Source organism: Triticum urartu, chromosome 5, assembly GCF_003073215.2.
Source record: "Triticum urartu cultivar G1812 chromosome 5, Tu2.1, whole genome shotgun sequence".
Lineage (NCBI taxonomy): Eukaryota > Viridiplantae > Streptophyta > Magnoliopsida > Poales > Poaceae > Triticum > Triticum urartu.
This window is the reverse complement of record NC_053026.1, coordinates 415,099,607-415,116,860: the sequence shown is the minus strand read 5'-3', so window position 1 is coordinate 415,116,860 and position 17,254 is coordinate 415,099,607. Positions and strand designations below refer to the sequence as shown.

The 17,254-nt window shown below is 41.5% G+C and overlaps 1 protein-coding gene across 1 annotated transcript; it reads right to left on the bottom strand.

Annotated features, from left to right (window-relative positions):
- Positions 1-7,417: 7,417 nt before the first annotated feature.
- On the bottom strand, positions 7,418-16,507 carry LOC125509397 (glutamate receptor 2.7-like). Its single transcript, XM_048674363.1, has 5 exons — positions 15,539-16,507; positions 13,583-14,913; positions 12,602-12,905; positions 10,285-10,691; positions 7,418-9,518 (listed from the first exon to the last, which is right to left on the bottom strand). Exons 1-3 carry the CDS (start codon positions 15,801-15,803, stop codon positions 12,681-12,683), a joined length of 1,821 nt encoding a protein of 606 aa, XP_048530320.1. The 5' UTR covers positions 15,804-16,507; the 3' UTR covers positions 7,418-9,518; positions 10,285-10,691; positions 12,602-12,680.
- Between the last annotated feature and the right edge of the window lie 747 nt (positions 16,508-17,254).

The following is a 17,254-nucleotide window of genomic DNA, read 5'->3' as shown; positions in this document are numbered from 1 at the left end:
ATTTGAGTATCGATCGGTCTCCTCGTGAGAATATTATGTTGTAATTTTCTTCCTAGCACCAACCTGGGGAGTTCCCAACCCACTAGACATGCCTAGGCCGCCCAGAACACATGGCAACATTACGGTCACGCGGTGACCACGCGACGGGCATGCGAGTTTACGGGCTCTAGAGTTGGGGCCCTCGGCCACCGCCCAAACCTCGACGTATCGCCAAAAAACCATGTATTTATGATTAAATAGGTCCTTATGTAACTAGAAATGATTTTTGGAAAAAATAAATAGCAAACTATGAGGCAGCTGCAGTTCAAATTTGACCCGCTTCCAACTGAATCGGCGGAAATTTGTCTTTTTCACGAGAGGTGGATCAAAAAAATTTACACCCAACCATTTTATCAATTGTGCATTAAATATGGCCTAGTATTTTATAAAAATGATTTGGTCCAATTTTGCAACAATTATTTGGTAGTTCCTTCACAAAAAAAACCTCCTTTCGGGCACTCGAAAAATGGAAAATGGTCTTTTCGTCCAACGAAAATGAAAACTTCCTTGGGCAACATTGTTTGCCATTCCAATATGCACCCTTGTGCACAATATGAGATCATTTGAACAAACTATGCCATGGATGTGGCCATAAGATTGATCATTTGGCTTGAAAGCCATTGATCTCCACACGTGATAGCTCGTTTCTAAGAACACTTTTTTAAAATAATTGCCGTATTACAAGTTTATTATTTTTCCTAGGAACTTGGCCACATATAATGACACAATGCGAAGGTTTCCCAATTTTTTGATTTTTTTTGAATTTTTTATGCCCGTTTCAAAATGCGGTCAAAACGGCGGGAATGACCGTTCCTAGCTAGTGGTTGAATCTTAGAATTTTTTTGGTGTTTCTATGATTAAATAGATACTTACGTACCTAGAAATTATTTTTGAAAAAAATAAAGAGCAAACTACAAGGTAGCTATAGTTCAAATTTGACCCGCTTCCAACTGAATCGGCGGAAATTTGTCTTTTTCATGAGAGGTGGAGCAAAACTTTTTACACCCAACCATTTTGTAAATTGTGCATTAAATATGGCCTAGTATTTTAGAAAAATGATTTGGTCCAATTTTGCAACAATCATTTGGTAGTTCCTTCACAAAAAAACCTCCTTTTGGGCACTCGAGCAGAGAAAGGTGCCCTGGATTTCTCGGTCAGATTTGTGATTTCGCGGTATTGGTTTGGTGTGATGTGTACCTGTGGTTGACCTCTCTGCCACTGGTTGGATGTCTGTGTGGTGTTGTTTCAGGTTTTGTAGAGAGCACATTGTCGAACCAGCAGTTGGCAGATGGCGATGACACAGATGAGTAGCTTAGGCGAGAGGTACGCCTACCAGAGCACCGTTAAACGAATTTCTGTTACTTTTTCAGTCACATGCGTGAGGAATGGCTGTGTTGTGCGGTTATTGTTACTGTCAGGTTGTAGCTCTAGGTCTATTGTGCTATGGCTGACCTCTCTACCGCTGGTTGGACGTCCGCGTGGTACTGTTTCAAGTTTTGCAGAGAGCACAGGCTCGAATGAACAGTGTGTGTGGAAAAAATTCTTGTCTTAATTATCTTCTTGTGGGAGTATGAACTTGCTTGCAGTATCCTGCTTGCAGTATCTTGGAGTATCAACTTGGAGCATCTGGTTAGAGTAGCATCTTGCAACACATTCGATTACTCCAGTACTGATAGTTACAGTGGCATCTTGCAAAATGGAGTAGTTAGAGTAGCATCTTCGATTAACTAAATTGATGATAACTGTTGTTAAGTTGGGACTTGCAAGCAGTAGTGCTTGCAAGCAGTAGTTCCCTCTTCGTATCTCTTCTTGCTTGCAGTAGTTTAATTTACAAGTTAGTCCGAATTACCAAAAATAAGCTCTATATTTTATTTTGCCCGTAGGATCTGTTCCATGAGGTTGAAACTGTGGATGTCTACTCTTCCATAAGCTGTCTAGATCTTCGTACTCTTGCTGTGCTGGCAAACTCCACCCTGTCCAGCTCAAGGTTCTGTTTCTTCGTTTTTCATGTATTTCGGTAATTTTGCTGTGAGGAAATTAACATGATAGCAGTGAGCCTTAACTACCTGAACTTTATGTACCTGATGTAGAATAATTTCACTCTGCATCGTAAGATTCATGATTATTTTCTGGGTTTCACTAATTATTTATACGTTAATTTTATTCTCCTGCATCGCATTTCTGTTCAGAGTTGGAAGAATTTCAATTCCTGATGTAGATCTAGTGCTCAATAGTTTCTGCTTGCTATGCCTCCGAACATCAATGCACATATGTTGGAAGAATTTTGTTTCTTGAACATCAATGCTTGAATTACTTTAGAACATTTCTAATTCCTTTTATAAGTTCCGACCATATTTGATACCTTCTTAAATCTTAATGCTTACCCTGGTTTGTTTCTTTCCAGGTTGGAATGTCTATTGACCCAAAGCTGTTTCTGTCAAACTTCCTAGCAGTCTCTTTGATATTAGGTCTCTTAATTATTGGAAAGACACTGGTAGTAACATTTATTGGTAGAGTGTTTGGAGTTTCCACCATAGCTGCTGTTCGGGTTGGTCTTTTGTTTGCACCTGGTGGGGACTTTGATAGCTATGTTCCTCCTCCTCTATTGTGTAGTAGGCAGGCAGAATACCCAAGTACTACTTACTTCTTGAGCATCGCCTACATCAGCCAAAGGCTCTGAAAACTGGTTATTAATCAAAAACTGGTTTTTTTTTGTTGTGCAACATATTTACACATGAGCCAAACACCCTGATTCTTACTTACCACTATAAATAATTGTCTTCAAAGAGGGGTTGGATTTCCTTTTTGATCTGCAATCTGCATCGCCTAGTAATTACTAGTATGTTTCATTTTGGGGGCAATGTATGTGGTTGTTTCGCAGGTACTAACTGTACATTTGATGTGCCTGTGATTGAGCACCAACCAGCTTGTTAGTTTCGCAGGTACTACTTGTTAGTGCATTTCGATCTGAACATGTTGGCATGAGTGTCTCAATTAATTTACAGTAGTATATATATATGCACGTTTCATCTTAGTCTCTCGGCAAGTATTTATGAGTGTCTCAATTAATTTAGTATGTTTTGCTATTTGTACTTGGATAGAAAAGCTAAAATCTGTATAGTGCTCTGTGTGTAATACCAAGTTGTTCCTGTTATTTACAAACTGTTGTTCTTATACACTGATCCACAACACCTTACATTACACATTTGAAATTAATTAAAATACATATAAACACAGTGATTCAACACAGATTTATCCTATGATTATACCTGAGACATTAGTTTGTTTTTATGCTTTTGTTTCCCATAGTGCTTCAAGCTTGTTTATTAACTCGATTTGTTGTTATTCTGTTTAATAGGAGCAGAAGCAGCTCATATGACTCTATTGTTGTTCTTGACCTGCTCTTGCTGCTATTGTAGGTGGAGCATGCCTAGGAGAAGAGAGGGCTCATTCCACTTGTTTGGAAGAGAAGACGATGAAGCATGGTGGTTATCTGGATAATCTGCCTTGTGTTTTGGTTGTACTTTGTACCTAGTTATATTGTATTCTGTAGTAGTCAGCACATTCTGGAGCAGAATCCAGTGAAGTTGTAAAACTGTAAGAAATGTGAGAAATATACTTTGTACCTAGTTATGTTTCATTTGAAATATTTGTCATTTGTGTACTGTGAGAAATGTGAGAAATGGAAAGCTGATGAGTTCTTTGATAAAAAGCGATGTGGCTCCACTGCCAGGAAAAATGTGACAATTGGGACCCATCTAAAAATTGCACCACAAAAAAACCTTGAAAATAAAAATGAAATGGACCGAAAAAGGCCATGCTTAGAAAATAAAAAGGCCAAATTGTTGGGCCAGGCCCATGTAGCTAGAGAAAATTAATAGAGAAAATATATAGTAAAAAGGCCGAATTGTTGGGCTAGGCCCATGTAGAAAACCGAATTGAACCGGGCTGAATCTTGTGCCACATCAGCTTGCCACGCTGGATGCCTACGTGGCCTGCGGAGGTTGCTAGTGACCAAAACGCCACAGTGGACATATTTTGGTCATAAACGTTTGCGACCATTTCAGAAGAAAGGTCGCTATAGTCAGTTTACGACGCCCAGCTTTTGACCTTATGTTTTTGGTCACAAAAAGGTCATAAATGGAAATTTGTGACCATTCAGTGACCAATAGTGGTGGTCATAAGTTGACATATTTCTTGTAGTGAACAGAGATCAGACCATAGTTAATCTGACAGTAGTTAGGGGTAGTGAGCCCAGACCTGGAGATTTAAACATAGGTCATGTTTGTGAGCAGCAGGTCCCTATAGGCAGTGTTGGAGAGAGGATTGTGTATGAGGTCAGTGATGAAGGTGTGGTGTATAGGTCGCCATCCAAAAAAACAAGGAGAGTTGCACAAGTTGATGAGCAGGAGGCATATCCAATACAGTTTTACTCCAGAGAGCAGATCACACATCTAATTATGCACAAAGGTAAACTCTAGGGTCATTTCATCGATATGTCGACAAGATGAGGCTCAAGGTAAACCCTAGGGTCATTTCATCGATATGTCGACAAGATGAGGCTCTAGGTAAACTCTAGGGTCATTTCATCGATATGTCGACAAGATGAGGCTCTAGGTAAACTCTAGGGTCATTTCATCGATATGTCGACAAGATGAGGCTCAAGGTAAACCCTAGGGTCATTTCATCGATATGTCGACAAGATGAGGCTGTAGGTAAACTCTAGGGTCATTTCATCGATATGTCGACAAGATGAGGCTCAAGGTAAACCCTAGGGTCAAATCATCGATATATCGACAAGATGAGGCTCTAGGTAACCCTAGGGTCAAATCATCGATATATTGACAAGATGAGGCTCAAGGTAAACCCTAGGGTCATTTCATCGATATGTCGACAAGATGAGACTCTAGGTAAACTCTAGGGTCATTTCATCGATATGTCGACAAGATGAGGCTCTAGGTAAACTCTAGGGTCATTTCATTGATATGTCGACAAGATGAGGCTCAAGGTGACACTATGGTTACCTTGTCCATATATCGATGAAATGACCCTCAAGGTTAATCCATGAATCTAGATGACATAATTTACTAACTTAGCACATGCACCACCTTGGCTTGAGCACATGTGATTCTACTAAGCACAAACACCACATAACAATCAAAATGCACTCATATTCATAAAGGTTCATCAAGGTTGGATCCAACACCTGATCTCACAAAATACATACATAAAGGTTCGGAAATAGATACTAAAGTACTTAATAGATGATTATCATCTAGATTACAACACTACTGGATCCAACACCATAGATCACAAATTCATCACTGAAGTACTTGGGTCACAAATTCATACTAAAGTACTGGATAGAAGATTATCATCTAGAAACTGATAGATGATTATCATACTAGAAGGCACCCTACTCATCTAAGATGGCCTTCACACCCTGAAGTTTTAACTTTATCTTTTCCTCAGACTTTTGAAGCTCAGAAATGTGATACTGCAGTTTAAGCCTCTCTTCTGTCAGCCTCTCCTTCTCCTTCAAATGATTGAACTTCAAGTTCCTAATCACATTGGCTTGAGCACATGTCAGGTTCTTCAGAGTTTCATAGTTTTGCAGCATCTTCTTCTCCTCCTCCTCTCTCTTTGACAGCTCTGCCTTCAAGTTCCCCACTACAGTCTCAAGCTCAACAATCTTCACATCAACATATTCCTTCTGCTCCTTCTGATTGTTTAACTCCACACCCCTCTGCTGCTGGGCATCCAAGAGAGAATTCACATCAGCATACAAACTGTCATAGTTCTCCTGTAGTTTCTTCTTCTCCTCCTTTTTCTTTGACAACTCTGCCTTCAAGTTGCCAACTACAGTTTCTAGCTCAGCAATCTTCACTTCAAATATTGCTTCTGCTCCTTTTGATTGGTTAACTCCACACCCCTCTGCTGCTGGGCATCCAAAAGAGCATTCACATCAGCATACAAACTGTCATAGTTCTTCTGTAATTTCTTCTTCTTTTCTGTCAGGTTGTGAATTGCAAAGGAACTCTCTAGATTGTCATTGGTCCTAGCTGACTTAATCTCCTCATACATATCCCATAGCTTGGCCAATGCCTTCTCCATTGAGTCTGGCCATTCAAAATCAATCTATTGAACTACTCCACAGTTTATGCCTTCCTGTATTATAAACAATAAAAGAATAAATAATTGTCTACGTGACTAGGATGAAGACCACTATTAACTGCCATACTCCATCGTATTTTCAAGACCATCAAACCAACAGGTTCAGGTATCTAATATGTGCACTGTTAAACAGACAAATAAACAAGTCACTAAGCACTGACAGGTTCCTTACCATACAACAGACAAATTAACATTGCCCACTGGTAAACAAGTCATTAAGCACTGACCATAATAAACAATGACTACCATCCACTAATGAGAACACACTCCAACGGTGGCTAAAGCAAATTAAACAAAGACAAAGCACTTAACCAAGCTTAACAACTTGATAAACAAAGGAGTAAGCACTGACCACAATAAACAATGTGTACAATCCACTAATGACAAGGCATGTCAGAACAAGCTAAACAAAGACCAAACTAAAAAAATCTTAACATCTTGATAAACAAAGCATTAAGCAAACAACTTCCTTTACACAGGATGTGAATCATACCTTCTTAGCACATCCAAGAAACCTCCTGCCCATGTGCATCCCTTCAAATGCTACAAAGCGCTCGGCCGGCTCACCGTGTTCACACAAGACATTCACATCTGCATCAGTGCCATTGAAATTCGAATCGTGCATCGTAGCTGGAAGCTGCGGGAGCAAGCAAAGAGAAGGCTAGGTTCAGATCAAGCTCAGACAAAATCCCCAATTCACTAACCCTAACTCTAGCTCTAGCTATCTAATCAACTGACCTTGATGATGCCATCACAAGAGGAGGAGATGTTCAGGACTGAATCCTCACTGGTCTCGTCGCTCCACGACACCATAGCACCGGGGAGCAGCAGAACGGCAGTCGGCTGTGTGGCGGCGCCGGGGGAGAAGAACAGAGTGAGGAGAGGGCGAGGCAGAGGCGAGAGTGTGAGGAGAGAGCTGGATCGATCCAATTTTTACTCACACGACGGACCAGTAGCGGCCGCCACGCCGTTAGACGGCGTCAGCTCGTGGCTGTGACGCCACATAGACGAAACAGGGCCCCACCTGTCATAATAGAGGTTAAACTGCCCGAAAAGACAGTTAGGTATTTTCTGCAAATGATTAGGACCAAAATCAATGTTTTTTGACACAAAAATATAGAAGAGTCTTTTCTGCAACCCTAGGCTTCAATGTGGTAATTTTCTCCAATTCACTCGCCGAGCGGCGAAAGGAGGGGGACGACTGCGCGCCCACCTCCGTGAGCACGGAAGGCTCGGAGTCCGGGTCAGCCACCATGCCCAGGTGCCGCAGCGAGACCGGGTCATCTGCTGCTCATGCTCAATTGACGGCGACACCGTGCTCTTGCCGCCGTCCTCCGCTGCGACCTTCCGTGGTGCCTCCCTTGCTGCCGTGGTGCTACTCCTCGCGGCCGGAGTGGACATGGGCTCGTCGGCGGAGTGCATGGTGGGCGTCGTCGTTCGCTCCGAGTACGGACTAACTAATCTGGTGGTGCATGCACTGGTCTGACGATGCAAATGCAACTGAACCGACGAGGCTGCAGTTACATACGCGCCTGTCCGTGGTCCGTGGCCATGATCTGCTGCGTGGCGCGCGCGTCCGTCCGCGCGGCATGGCGGCCGAGGAGGAGCGGCCACCACGATGCTTCGCGCCCAGCGGGTCGTCGTCCTTCTCCGACGGTGCGCTCCGTCCGGCATCCGCCATCGAGCTCCAGGAGCGCGGTCTCCTCGCAGAGGCGCGTGCGTGCGTGCCAGTCAGCGCGTGCTTGCCGGCTGGGCGCGTGACATGCGCGCGTGTGTGCACCTTGCGTCGTGTGTGTGTGTGCAGTGCGTGTGTGCGACGGCCCGGCCTCTCCAGCGAGCTCGGCCGCCGGCGTGTGAGTGCAGTGTGTGCCATTGCCGGGAGTGAACACAGCATGTTCGATGAAATGTCTGAGAAAAGAGAGGCGGACCAGTGAGAAATTTTTTGATGACTAGCATTGGATGGCTGCCTCCTTAACTCTGTCAGTTGGGACTGACGTTGGAGTTGCCCCTATTTCTCTCCTACTCAAAAAGAACGCAGAGATCCGTCGTCCACCTTGTCCTTCGTCCAACCTGTATGTTCCCCTTTCTCTGCGTTTTGAATTTTCCCTTCCTATATCTTTGTTTTTTTCACCGGTTTTCCTTGAAAACCATCTTAACTGCCCCGCCTTTTATTGACTTACCAAATAAAAATATGTTCCATTTGACAAGTCAATAAGTTTTTACCAAGTATAATCCTAAAATTTATTTAGGTTGGTAAATCACTTGCACGGTGCACGGTGCACCTTTATTTATACAATCACATTAATATGGGAAGATAAATCACTGGCTAACATACTAGAATATTTATGCGCATTGCAACACACGGGCAATTATCTAGTCTAGAAAAAATCTGCTTCCGCCTCCAGATACGGTGGATACACATTGTGCCTGCCCCACTCTAGGGTGTCTGATGAAATGCGAGCATTGGAACCTGAGCATTGGTTCAGGTTGAGAGGAAGCTGTGCAGTGGTCATGGTTGAAACTGGAAGAAAGGGGGCGATGCTCTCGGAAGACCTCGATAAGGGGCACAGACACAATGCACAGGTGCCAAATTGTAGTTCAGGCTACCCTGATACTCCTTGGATTACAGTCTTACACTGATAGATTTTTGATTTACACTTGGAACCTGAGAAAAATTAGAATACATTACATAATAAGCTTACAGTTGCATTGCAGTTGCACTGGCATGCAGTTAGCAGGCATGACTGTCAGCATTCATACATACTACACAGGCAAATGCACACATGAGAACAAAAGCTGACCAGGTTTACTCTGGAGACTGAGAACCTGAATAAGGCTGACTTAACATGGCGCTACAAACCATTGGCTGGTGTTCCATGAGGCATAAAATCCGGAGTTGTTTGGACTTCTGAACACGGGCTTGTGAGTTCTCTGGATATATCTATCTCTTGTTGGCAGGCGTGGCTATCTGAATCATCAGGTACAGTTAACTGCATATCGTGGGACGGGTTAGAATCTGCAGTCGTCTCAATCTGACCTGTGCCGTTCCTTATCTTGTACCTCTTGTAGAGAAACATCATGAGGGCTATCAAAAGGGCAGAAGTTGAAGCAACTCCTGTGAGCAGAAAGAGTCCTGAAAAGTTTTTGAAGTTTAGACTGCTTGAGCCGATGGTGGGGCCGTCATTCTGACAGGCATGTTGGTCTCCTATCCATTTCCTTTCTATCTGAATGATAGTATCTCCCTCTGTTATGCTGAGGATTGCCCTTGAGAAGTCCTCGACCAGAGGGGAACGCTTGGGGAATGCCTACGCAAGTAAACATATTCAATATTATACAAACTACTTGAGTAATAGGAATTCAAAAATTATTTTCCACACGAAAGTGAACACAAATAGCATGGTACGTATTTACACTTTCTGCAAACAAGTGCCCCTGGATTGAATTGTTTTTTCTTTCTTTTTGAGTGATGTAATTTCAAGTTTTGGTCGATAGAAGCTGTCAACCTGATACTAGCTGTGATATGCCACTCTGCTGCCTATAGTTCTTTGTGCATGTAATTTGGTGTCTTTGGTCAATATAATTTTTTTCTAGAACTAAATATATGATTTTCACTGCATATGCTTCTCGTCCAGTGTACCTATATGTTCAAATGTGCACTGCATAGTTCGTGAACCTTACATCACTGGCCAATAGTTTTTGTTACTATAAGTTGTTCCTTGTAACAAACTACTACAACTAACAGTATGGCTTAAAAGTTTTTAAAAGTACTAACTGCAGTAAAAGATTGCGGAGAATGATGACCTCCATACCAGGTATTGTCTTGTTAAACTGCATTGCTTTGTTATCATCTTGGGTCTTAGCACTGTTCATTGATCATGCCGCAACTTTGTTAATCTATATCTTATATTTCCATATATACTCATGTTTACGTAAGTATGTAAGTATGTTCTTTGACGTGTCAGTTCCTTTTCTGTGTCTGAGTAGCTTTCAAGTATAACTTTCCTAGTCATTTTATACTTGACACTTTAGAGGTATGTAATGTACAAAAATTATCTGGTATAGCTAACTTACAAAGCCAAAACCTTCAGATTTGTAAATTGGTCCGATCATTGTATAACCTTTGCAATACTTAGAGAGGAATATTTTGATGTATGGGACTTCTTCTATCACAGCAGCAATACCACCATTTTTGCTCCCTTTATAGAGTGCATCATCAAAATCATCCGGATTACTGTATGGCTTGATCTTTCTTCTGTCAAAACCAATTTGTTCTAATAGGTCCCCTAAGTAAGAGCCATTTGTGTAGCCTACATGTTCTCCTTTCGCAAGGAGTTCATGGACATCAGTTACTGTGGGTTGAAGCTGCTGCACGGTAAGCATTGATGATAAATTCGCTGTATAACTTGATGTAATAACGAGGAGAACCAAAACCCATACAATGATGACCAATCTAGACAAAATACTTTCCACCCTCTCCCCTGCAAAATGGTGAACAACCATCTATCAGCAGGTCCAAAGGGAAGACGAATACTGAATTGATTCTTAGCATGATAGCATCCTTTGTTTTCTTAATACAAAATCAAACAATTATGAAAACAAATTGAGTACATTTCACAGAACACTAGGTAACTGATCATTAGTAAATAGTAACACAAATCAATTAGGAATAATTGACCTGATACCATCAAGTGCTACTTCGCCAAAATAAAATTGCGATGTTTGCAGTGCCACCAGCAGGTGCGGAGGTACGTTAGGGCCAGCCCGTGGTGTGGCCCGCCCACCCAATGGGGATCTTGTACACTATACATCTAATCCTGGGCCTTGGAACAACATTCCACGAGGTATTTCCTTCTGTTTGGCCCGCCCAGCTATGGGCTTCAAGTACCCCTTTCAAAAAAAAAACTATTGGCTTCAAGCTCCTGGCCACCGGTACATATAAAGTGAATGAACTTAAAGTTACTAATCTATCTCTCGTTTTTTCTTTGCGGGATATTTCTTCCCTCCTGACCCCAGCACACCCTTCCCATGTGCATGCTGCTGTTGTTTCTACCCTAAACTACCTGGATCATGACTCTGGGACTGTGAGGCTATAGACCAAAGTTCCCCAGTCTCTGACAGCTGTGCGTTACATTCTGCGATTCTGGACTACTGGTACAGGACATGAAAATTTTATTACCTAATTATGTACTGGTTCCTGCTCACTCTATACACTATATAAAGTTCAGTTGTTTTTTTGAAACAAGAAATTTATCGGTCTGAATTTCCTAACAGAGAGAAGTCTGCATTACCTCCCTCATTTCTTGATGAAGTTTAAGTTACAACCCTCCCCAACTTCTCTGTTTAAAGTGTAAACTCCAACTGTGGTTGATTGCGGTTTTGTCCTACGTGTCTGCCACCTCAACTTCTATCTACTCCCCTCCACGTCAACATGACACAACAAACTTCAGAATTGATGGTTTCCTAAAGCTTTGTTCTATTTGGCTGAATTTGACCAGTAGATTAAGGGGATCATCTTTGATTTTCTGTAATTGTTTCACATTTTTCTGGACAGTTTGAATTATGAGTTTTGTTGCTTCAAATCTTTTGTCAACATTTGAACTTCCCAGAAAAATATAAATAATTATATATAATCAAAGATGATCCTCTGACTCTAGTTTTCAGATTTCATCCAACAATTTAGGATAAAACTACCCCCTTCGTTCCTACATACTCCCTTCGTTCCTAAATATAAGTCTTTTTAGACATTTCAAATGGAATGCAACATACGGATGTATGTAGACATATTTTAGAGTGTAGATTCACTCATTTTGCTCCGTATGTAGTCACTTGGTGGAATCTCTAGAAAGACTTATATTTAGGAACGGAGGGAGTAGAAGTCTTTCTAGAGATTCCAATATGAACTACATACGGAGCAAAATGGATGAATCTACACTCTAAACTACATCTATATACATCCGTATGTAGTCCATAGTGAAATCTCTAGAAAGACTTATATTTAGGAATAGAGGGAGTAGTTCTTAAGTTTTCGCTTCAGATTTTGCCTCAAAATGCAAACTTCTCAGAAAAAAATCTGAAAGGTGATCTCCTGACAGTATTATTCAAATTTCAGGCAAACACAGAAACAATTTAGGAGAAAATTAGTTTGAAAGTTTGTTGCAATGTGTTGGCATGGAGGAGCCGGGGGAGAAGGTGAGGTGGCAGACACGTAGGACAAAAACACGGTCGGCCATAGTCAAAACAGGCAATGGGGATTTTTTTTTAGTGGTTCCAGAATTGGAGGCTGTACTTTAAAACATAAAGTAAGAGAGAGGGGGGGAGGGGGATGTATTATATATGCAATATTCTGTACAGAAATAAGAAAGTATAATATGGTAACATCGTCACTTACTATCAGCAAAGAAGGGGAAATATATTGCTATCCCAAGCTGGCGGGAAATGGAGCCAGTCAGTTCAGTGTTATCGATTCGTCACTCCAATAGCCAGATCACAGCCCCTGTGAATATGAAGAATACAATGCTTCCAAACCACAAGTCAGTAGTTAATGGCTTCAAGAAAATCCATGTATCCTTTGTCGTTCCATCCTTTACTGGCACAATCATTGCTATCCCAGATTCAGTATAAGGTAATGTGAAATCAGCATAGGAAGTTCTGTTGTACCTGATAGTTATATCCGCGACTGCAACTTGGTACACCTGCAAGCATGTCATTTAGTGTTGCATACCCATGTTTCTTTAAACTAATGATCACTTGATCAGTATACTCTATACTACTCCTTAATCTCCACAAAAGTTACGAATTATTAGGGTTTGCGGAAAACATTAGCAAACAGCACGCATGCAACAATTCTACCATAATCTTAGAAAAACACTAGTAGTGCCATTTATGGGCATACATCTAGTCAAACCTTAACTGGTTGAATCATACAGTTAGTAATAATCTTTTCGCCCAGAATAAATATTGTTTAGGTATATGCACATAGAACAAGGAGGAAAGGAATGCCTTAATTCCTGACATAATTAGCCCTTGTGCCCATCTATCTAATACTTGTACCCCCTCTGTAAAGAAATATAAGATCGTTTAGATCACTACTTTAGTGATCTAAACGATCTTATATTTCTTTAAAGAGGGAGTACCAATCAGCATTCAGTATGACTAACTGGTGGAAACAGTTGCCCGGAAAAAATAAAACGGTACAAAATTGCTAAAATATGATTAGATTGTACAAGTAGGCATAGATGCAGACAATTTTGCAAAAATAAAACACTACAATATACATAGTAAATTTAGTAAAATATTTTGTGCAATAAAGAGAGCATGCCCAATTTCTGCAATAACGATATGGATAGTGTGAGAACCAAGATTTACTTACCCCAAGATTAACTTGGTAGACAAAATCATTATAGCTCCCATTGCTTACTCCTTGATCAAATGCTACATATTCATAAGGGATTGCATATGGGAGTCGCTTTAACACCTCTTCAAATACGTCAATTGCATACCCAGTGGCAGTTATTGCATTGGTTAGCGGATCCCTTTCAACCTTTATAAGCTCAGGATACCCACTTGTCAGTACACCTACTTGGAGCTTCTTTCCATTGGTAGGAATTTGCCACCCTTTAGGCACGGCAGATACTTCTCCTGGCCAAACCACTTGAGTCAGATTCGGCCCAGAATTTAGGTATGTGTGTTCTGATCCATTTTGAATCAAATTCTGTATTATTCCATGCTTTGCCGTCCAGAAACCTATTCCTTTCGGCTCTCTTGTAACCACATTAATTATCTGGAATATGGAAGATTGAAGCTGCCTGCTCCTCAGGTGAAAATCACCACTTAAGCCTCTGAACTTACGCTGTAGGATTGCATCTAGAAGTTTGTGACCAATTGTAGAAATACCCAAAGTTCCAAGACACGTTGAGTTTTTTATGTCTTGCTGCTTCTGAAATGTTGCATTGTACATGCTTACCTTTTCTGCTGCTTGTGCCAAGGCCCAAATAGTGTCATAACCCCAGAGCCCAAAAATGCTTAGTGGCAATGGTGGGTCATCCAGGTTGTCTTGCCTGTACCTCGCATTCCATCTCTTAGTAAAATCACCAAGTTCCTTTGATTTAGGCACATGGAATCTCACACCCAATGCACCATCCATTGCGTCAAGAACCGAAGGGCTTAGCGAGTCGACAACATTTGCAATCCCATCTGTCAAAATCCACGCATAGGCTCCACTCATCATTCCTAACTCTTTGGCCTTTGTGAAGAGAATGGAGCCAAAGGCCAATGACATGTGCACAATGTAGACCCTTGTTGGCATTGTCATTAGCTTGTATAGTTCTTTCTCAACTTGGTCACTGTTTGCTGATCGAGAGATTGCACTGCGGTATGGCATAGAAGCTCCAAACTCTTGGAGGGCATCAACCAGGTAGGGTATGATGCCCCTGCCATAGTCTGTGTCCTCATAGATGGGCACTACTTCCTTCCAGCCATATGCCTTAATGAGAGCAGCAAGGCTATTCACTTGAGCAGCATCACTTACATTTGCACGTAAAAAATATGGCACCTCAGCAGATGAAAGGGTGGGATTCGTTGCTGTGAAGGAGATAACTGGGACCTGACTGTTGTTCCCAATATCAGACACAAAAGTTGCCTCTGAAGATTTTTGTGGACCAATTATGGCCCGTACATAGTAATTTTCCAGCAGGTCAACAGCTGTGCGAATGTGCAATTCAGTCAAGAGAAAATATTTAAAGAACATTTGTGTAGATTCTGGTTGCAGCTAAGGTATCTAGTGCATGTACATTAGGCAATCTCTGATGTTATAGCTGAAAAGTATAACGACTTGGGCTACATGATCATTTCTTCAGGTACTGGTGGTTTCTGACTTTGAGGGGCATAAGTATATCAAGGAATCAGGTTCATAGGGAAATTCCAAAGTTCCCTATTTTTATCTTTGCGCAAATTCACGAAGTCATCTTTTTGAAAGTAGTATATTGTAAAAAAAATCTTAATTTGTTTCAGACTTGCAGTGGAAATAGAAAACAATCACAATACATTTGTAGAAGTCGTATACTGAATGAATTAAGGAAAATTACAGTTTCAGTGCTTCTTTGGTTTGCTTCTCTCTACATAAATCTATGTTTTGGAGTTTTATGAGGAAATCAGCAAAAGTTCCTAATGTTTTGATTTTGCTATCATGATACACAACAAAATAAGAACAGCACAGGATTTCGCTTCATCACAGATACCAAGTTTAACAGTTCCTTTCTTATGTTTCATAGCTTCTTTTCGTACAAAATTCGGTGACGGACAACAATTCTCAAAATGTGATATGTACCTTGTGATGCAGCTCGCATATTGTCTCCGTTGGAATCCCTGATGTGGAGAACTAGCTTTGTCGTATAATTCCTGTGGACTGCATAGAAATCTTCCATAGCCATCAATATGCTGGTACGTGCTATTTTGCCCACCAAAGACTTCAGATGGAGGATCACTCCGACATCGAGTATACCCGCTCTACTCTGGGTAACATTTTGAGCAACACTGAGACTGAGGAACGGCAAGAACAACACCAACAAGGTGGCCCTTGCCGCGCCGTCCATCTCTTGAGCTGTTTCTACGGGAACAGGGTGGTGTAGGGCCAATGCAGTCTCTTATATCAATGGTTATGTTCATTGCACCGGGGCAGGAACAATAATTGGCGTTATTCTAACCAAGTCAAATGACATTTCAGATTGGTCAGCTCAGAGCTATAATGTCAACTGTCTGTTTCGACCATCTTTTTCTTCTGGAAGAATCTACCGTTCTATGTATAAAGTGGATGACACCTGTACTTTGAAGCGATGGCTCGGCAAGTTCGAGGAAAGTTCCTGTGCCAAACCCATGAAGAATGACGTTGGTAAATTCCTCATCCGTTGAATCTTCTGAATCCAAGACTTTGATCCTTAAGGAATGGGATTGTGACAAGTCAAGGAGCTCAGCTTATACTCTTCCATGCTTGTGTTGTGTGGTGGAAGGTTTATTTTTGAATAGTGCAAGTTGCATTTTTCATCAAACTGAAGTTGCACTTTCCAGAATCGATCAAAAGATCAGAAATATGTCCCCCTCTAGGTGCTTAGGTAACTGTACTTAATCGTTTCTTCTCGAGAAAATAGAGGAACGAGCTAGTTAATGACTATTGAGTAGTGGCATATGTGCTACGCTGATTACATTCATATTCGAATAGTCTCTTTTTAAGAGCGCGAGGGATAACAGATTCATGCAGCCTGAAAAATGGCACTGCTGGAAATAATTTCCTGTTGTTGCAATTATTTTTACAGGAGCAGAAGTCAAGCCATGTCATTGTGATATTTGCTGGTGGCTAGGATTCTGTTAAACATTTGAGAATCAGATTTTGATAGTGGAAGACTTGAGGCGTCTGCATAATTGGCCTTCTGATTTATCCATCAGTTTATGTAGTGGTTGGTTCGTCATGATCGATTGTGGCCTGAAGACATGCAAATCAAATGGAATCATGGAAAGTATACGCTGGAAAAACAATATTTCTACAGGACCAAGTCTAGATTCAAACTTTGCCCGTCAAGCTGGACCCACATAATGACCAGGTGACACGTGCCTGGCATGGATTTCGAAGCAACTCAAGGCCTTCTTCCCCAGTTCGCGTCAACTTGGCGACTGACCAGGACGGGACCTCGGCGCCGGCATGCTCAGTACGTACTGAGCACAACCTTGCGGTCAAAGAGAGGCCTGTCACTAGAGAGCGCCATGGCCTCGGAGTATACTGTTCTTGTTAGCTGTGGTGCGCACCATCTGTTTGTCTGGTAAAACTGTATTTAAAGAAAAAGGGCCTGCTAAAAATCAGTCAACTGAGATTTAACCAAGTTTCAGTTGACCATGCAGCATTTCTTTTGACCGTTTGCAACCATTTTTTCCTACCGGTTGCAACGTTCGTCTTGTTGGTTGAAGCACGTCATACCTCATTGGTTGTGTAGCACGTCATCTCACCGGTTGCAACATCCTTCATTGACGGTTGTAGCATTTTAGTTAGAACATT

Excerpts from the sequence above, each read along its gene's own strand:
- LOC125509397 (XM_048674363.1), bottom strand. The coding sequence starts at position 15,803 with ATGGACGGCGCGGCAAGGGCCACCTTGTTGGTGTTGTTCTTGCCGTTC. Across the intron at positions 14,914-15,538 it reads TATGCGAGCTGCATCACAAG|CTGTTGACCTGCTGGAAAAT; the intron begins GTACATATCACA and ends ACATTCGCACAG. Across the intron at positions 12,906-13,582 it reads TCTACCAAGTTAATCTTGGG|GTGTACCAAGTTGCAGTCGC; the intron begins GTAAGTAAATCT and ends ACATGCTTGCAG.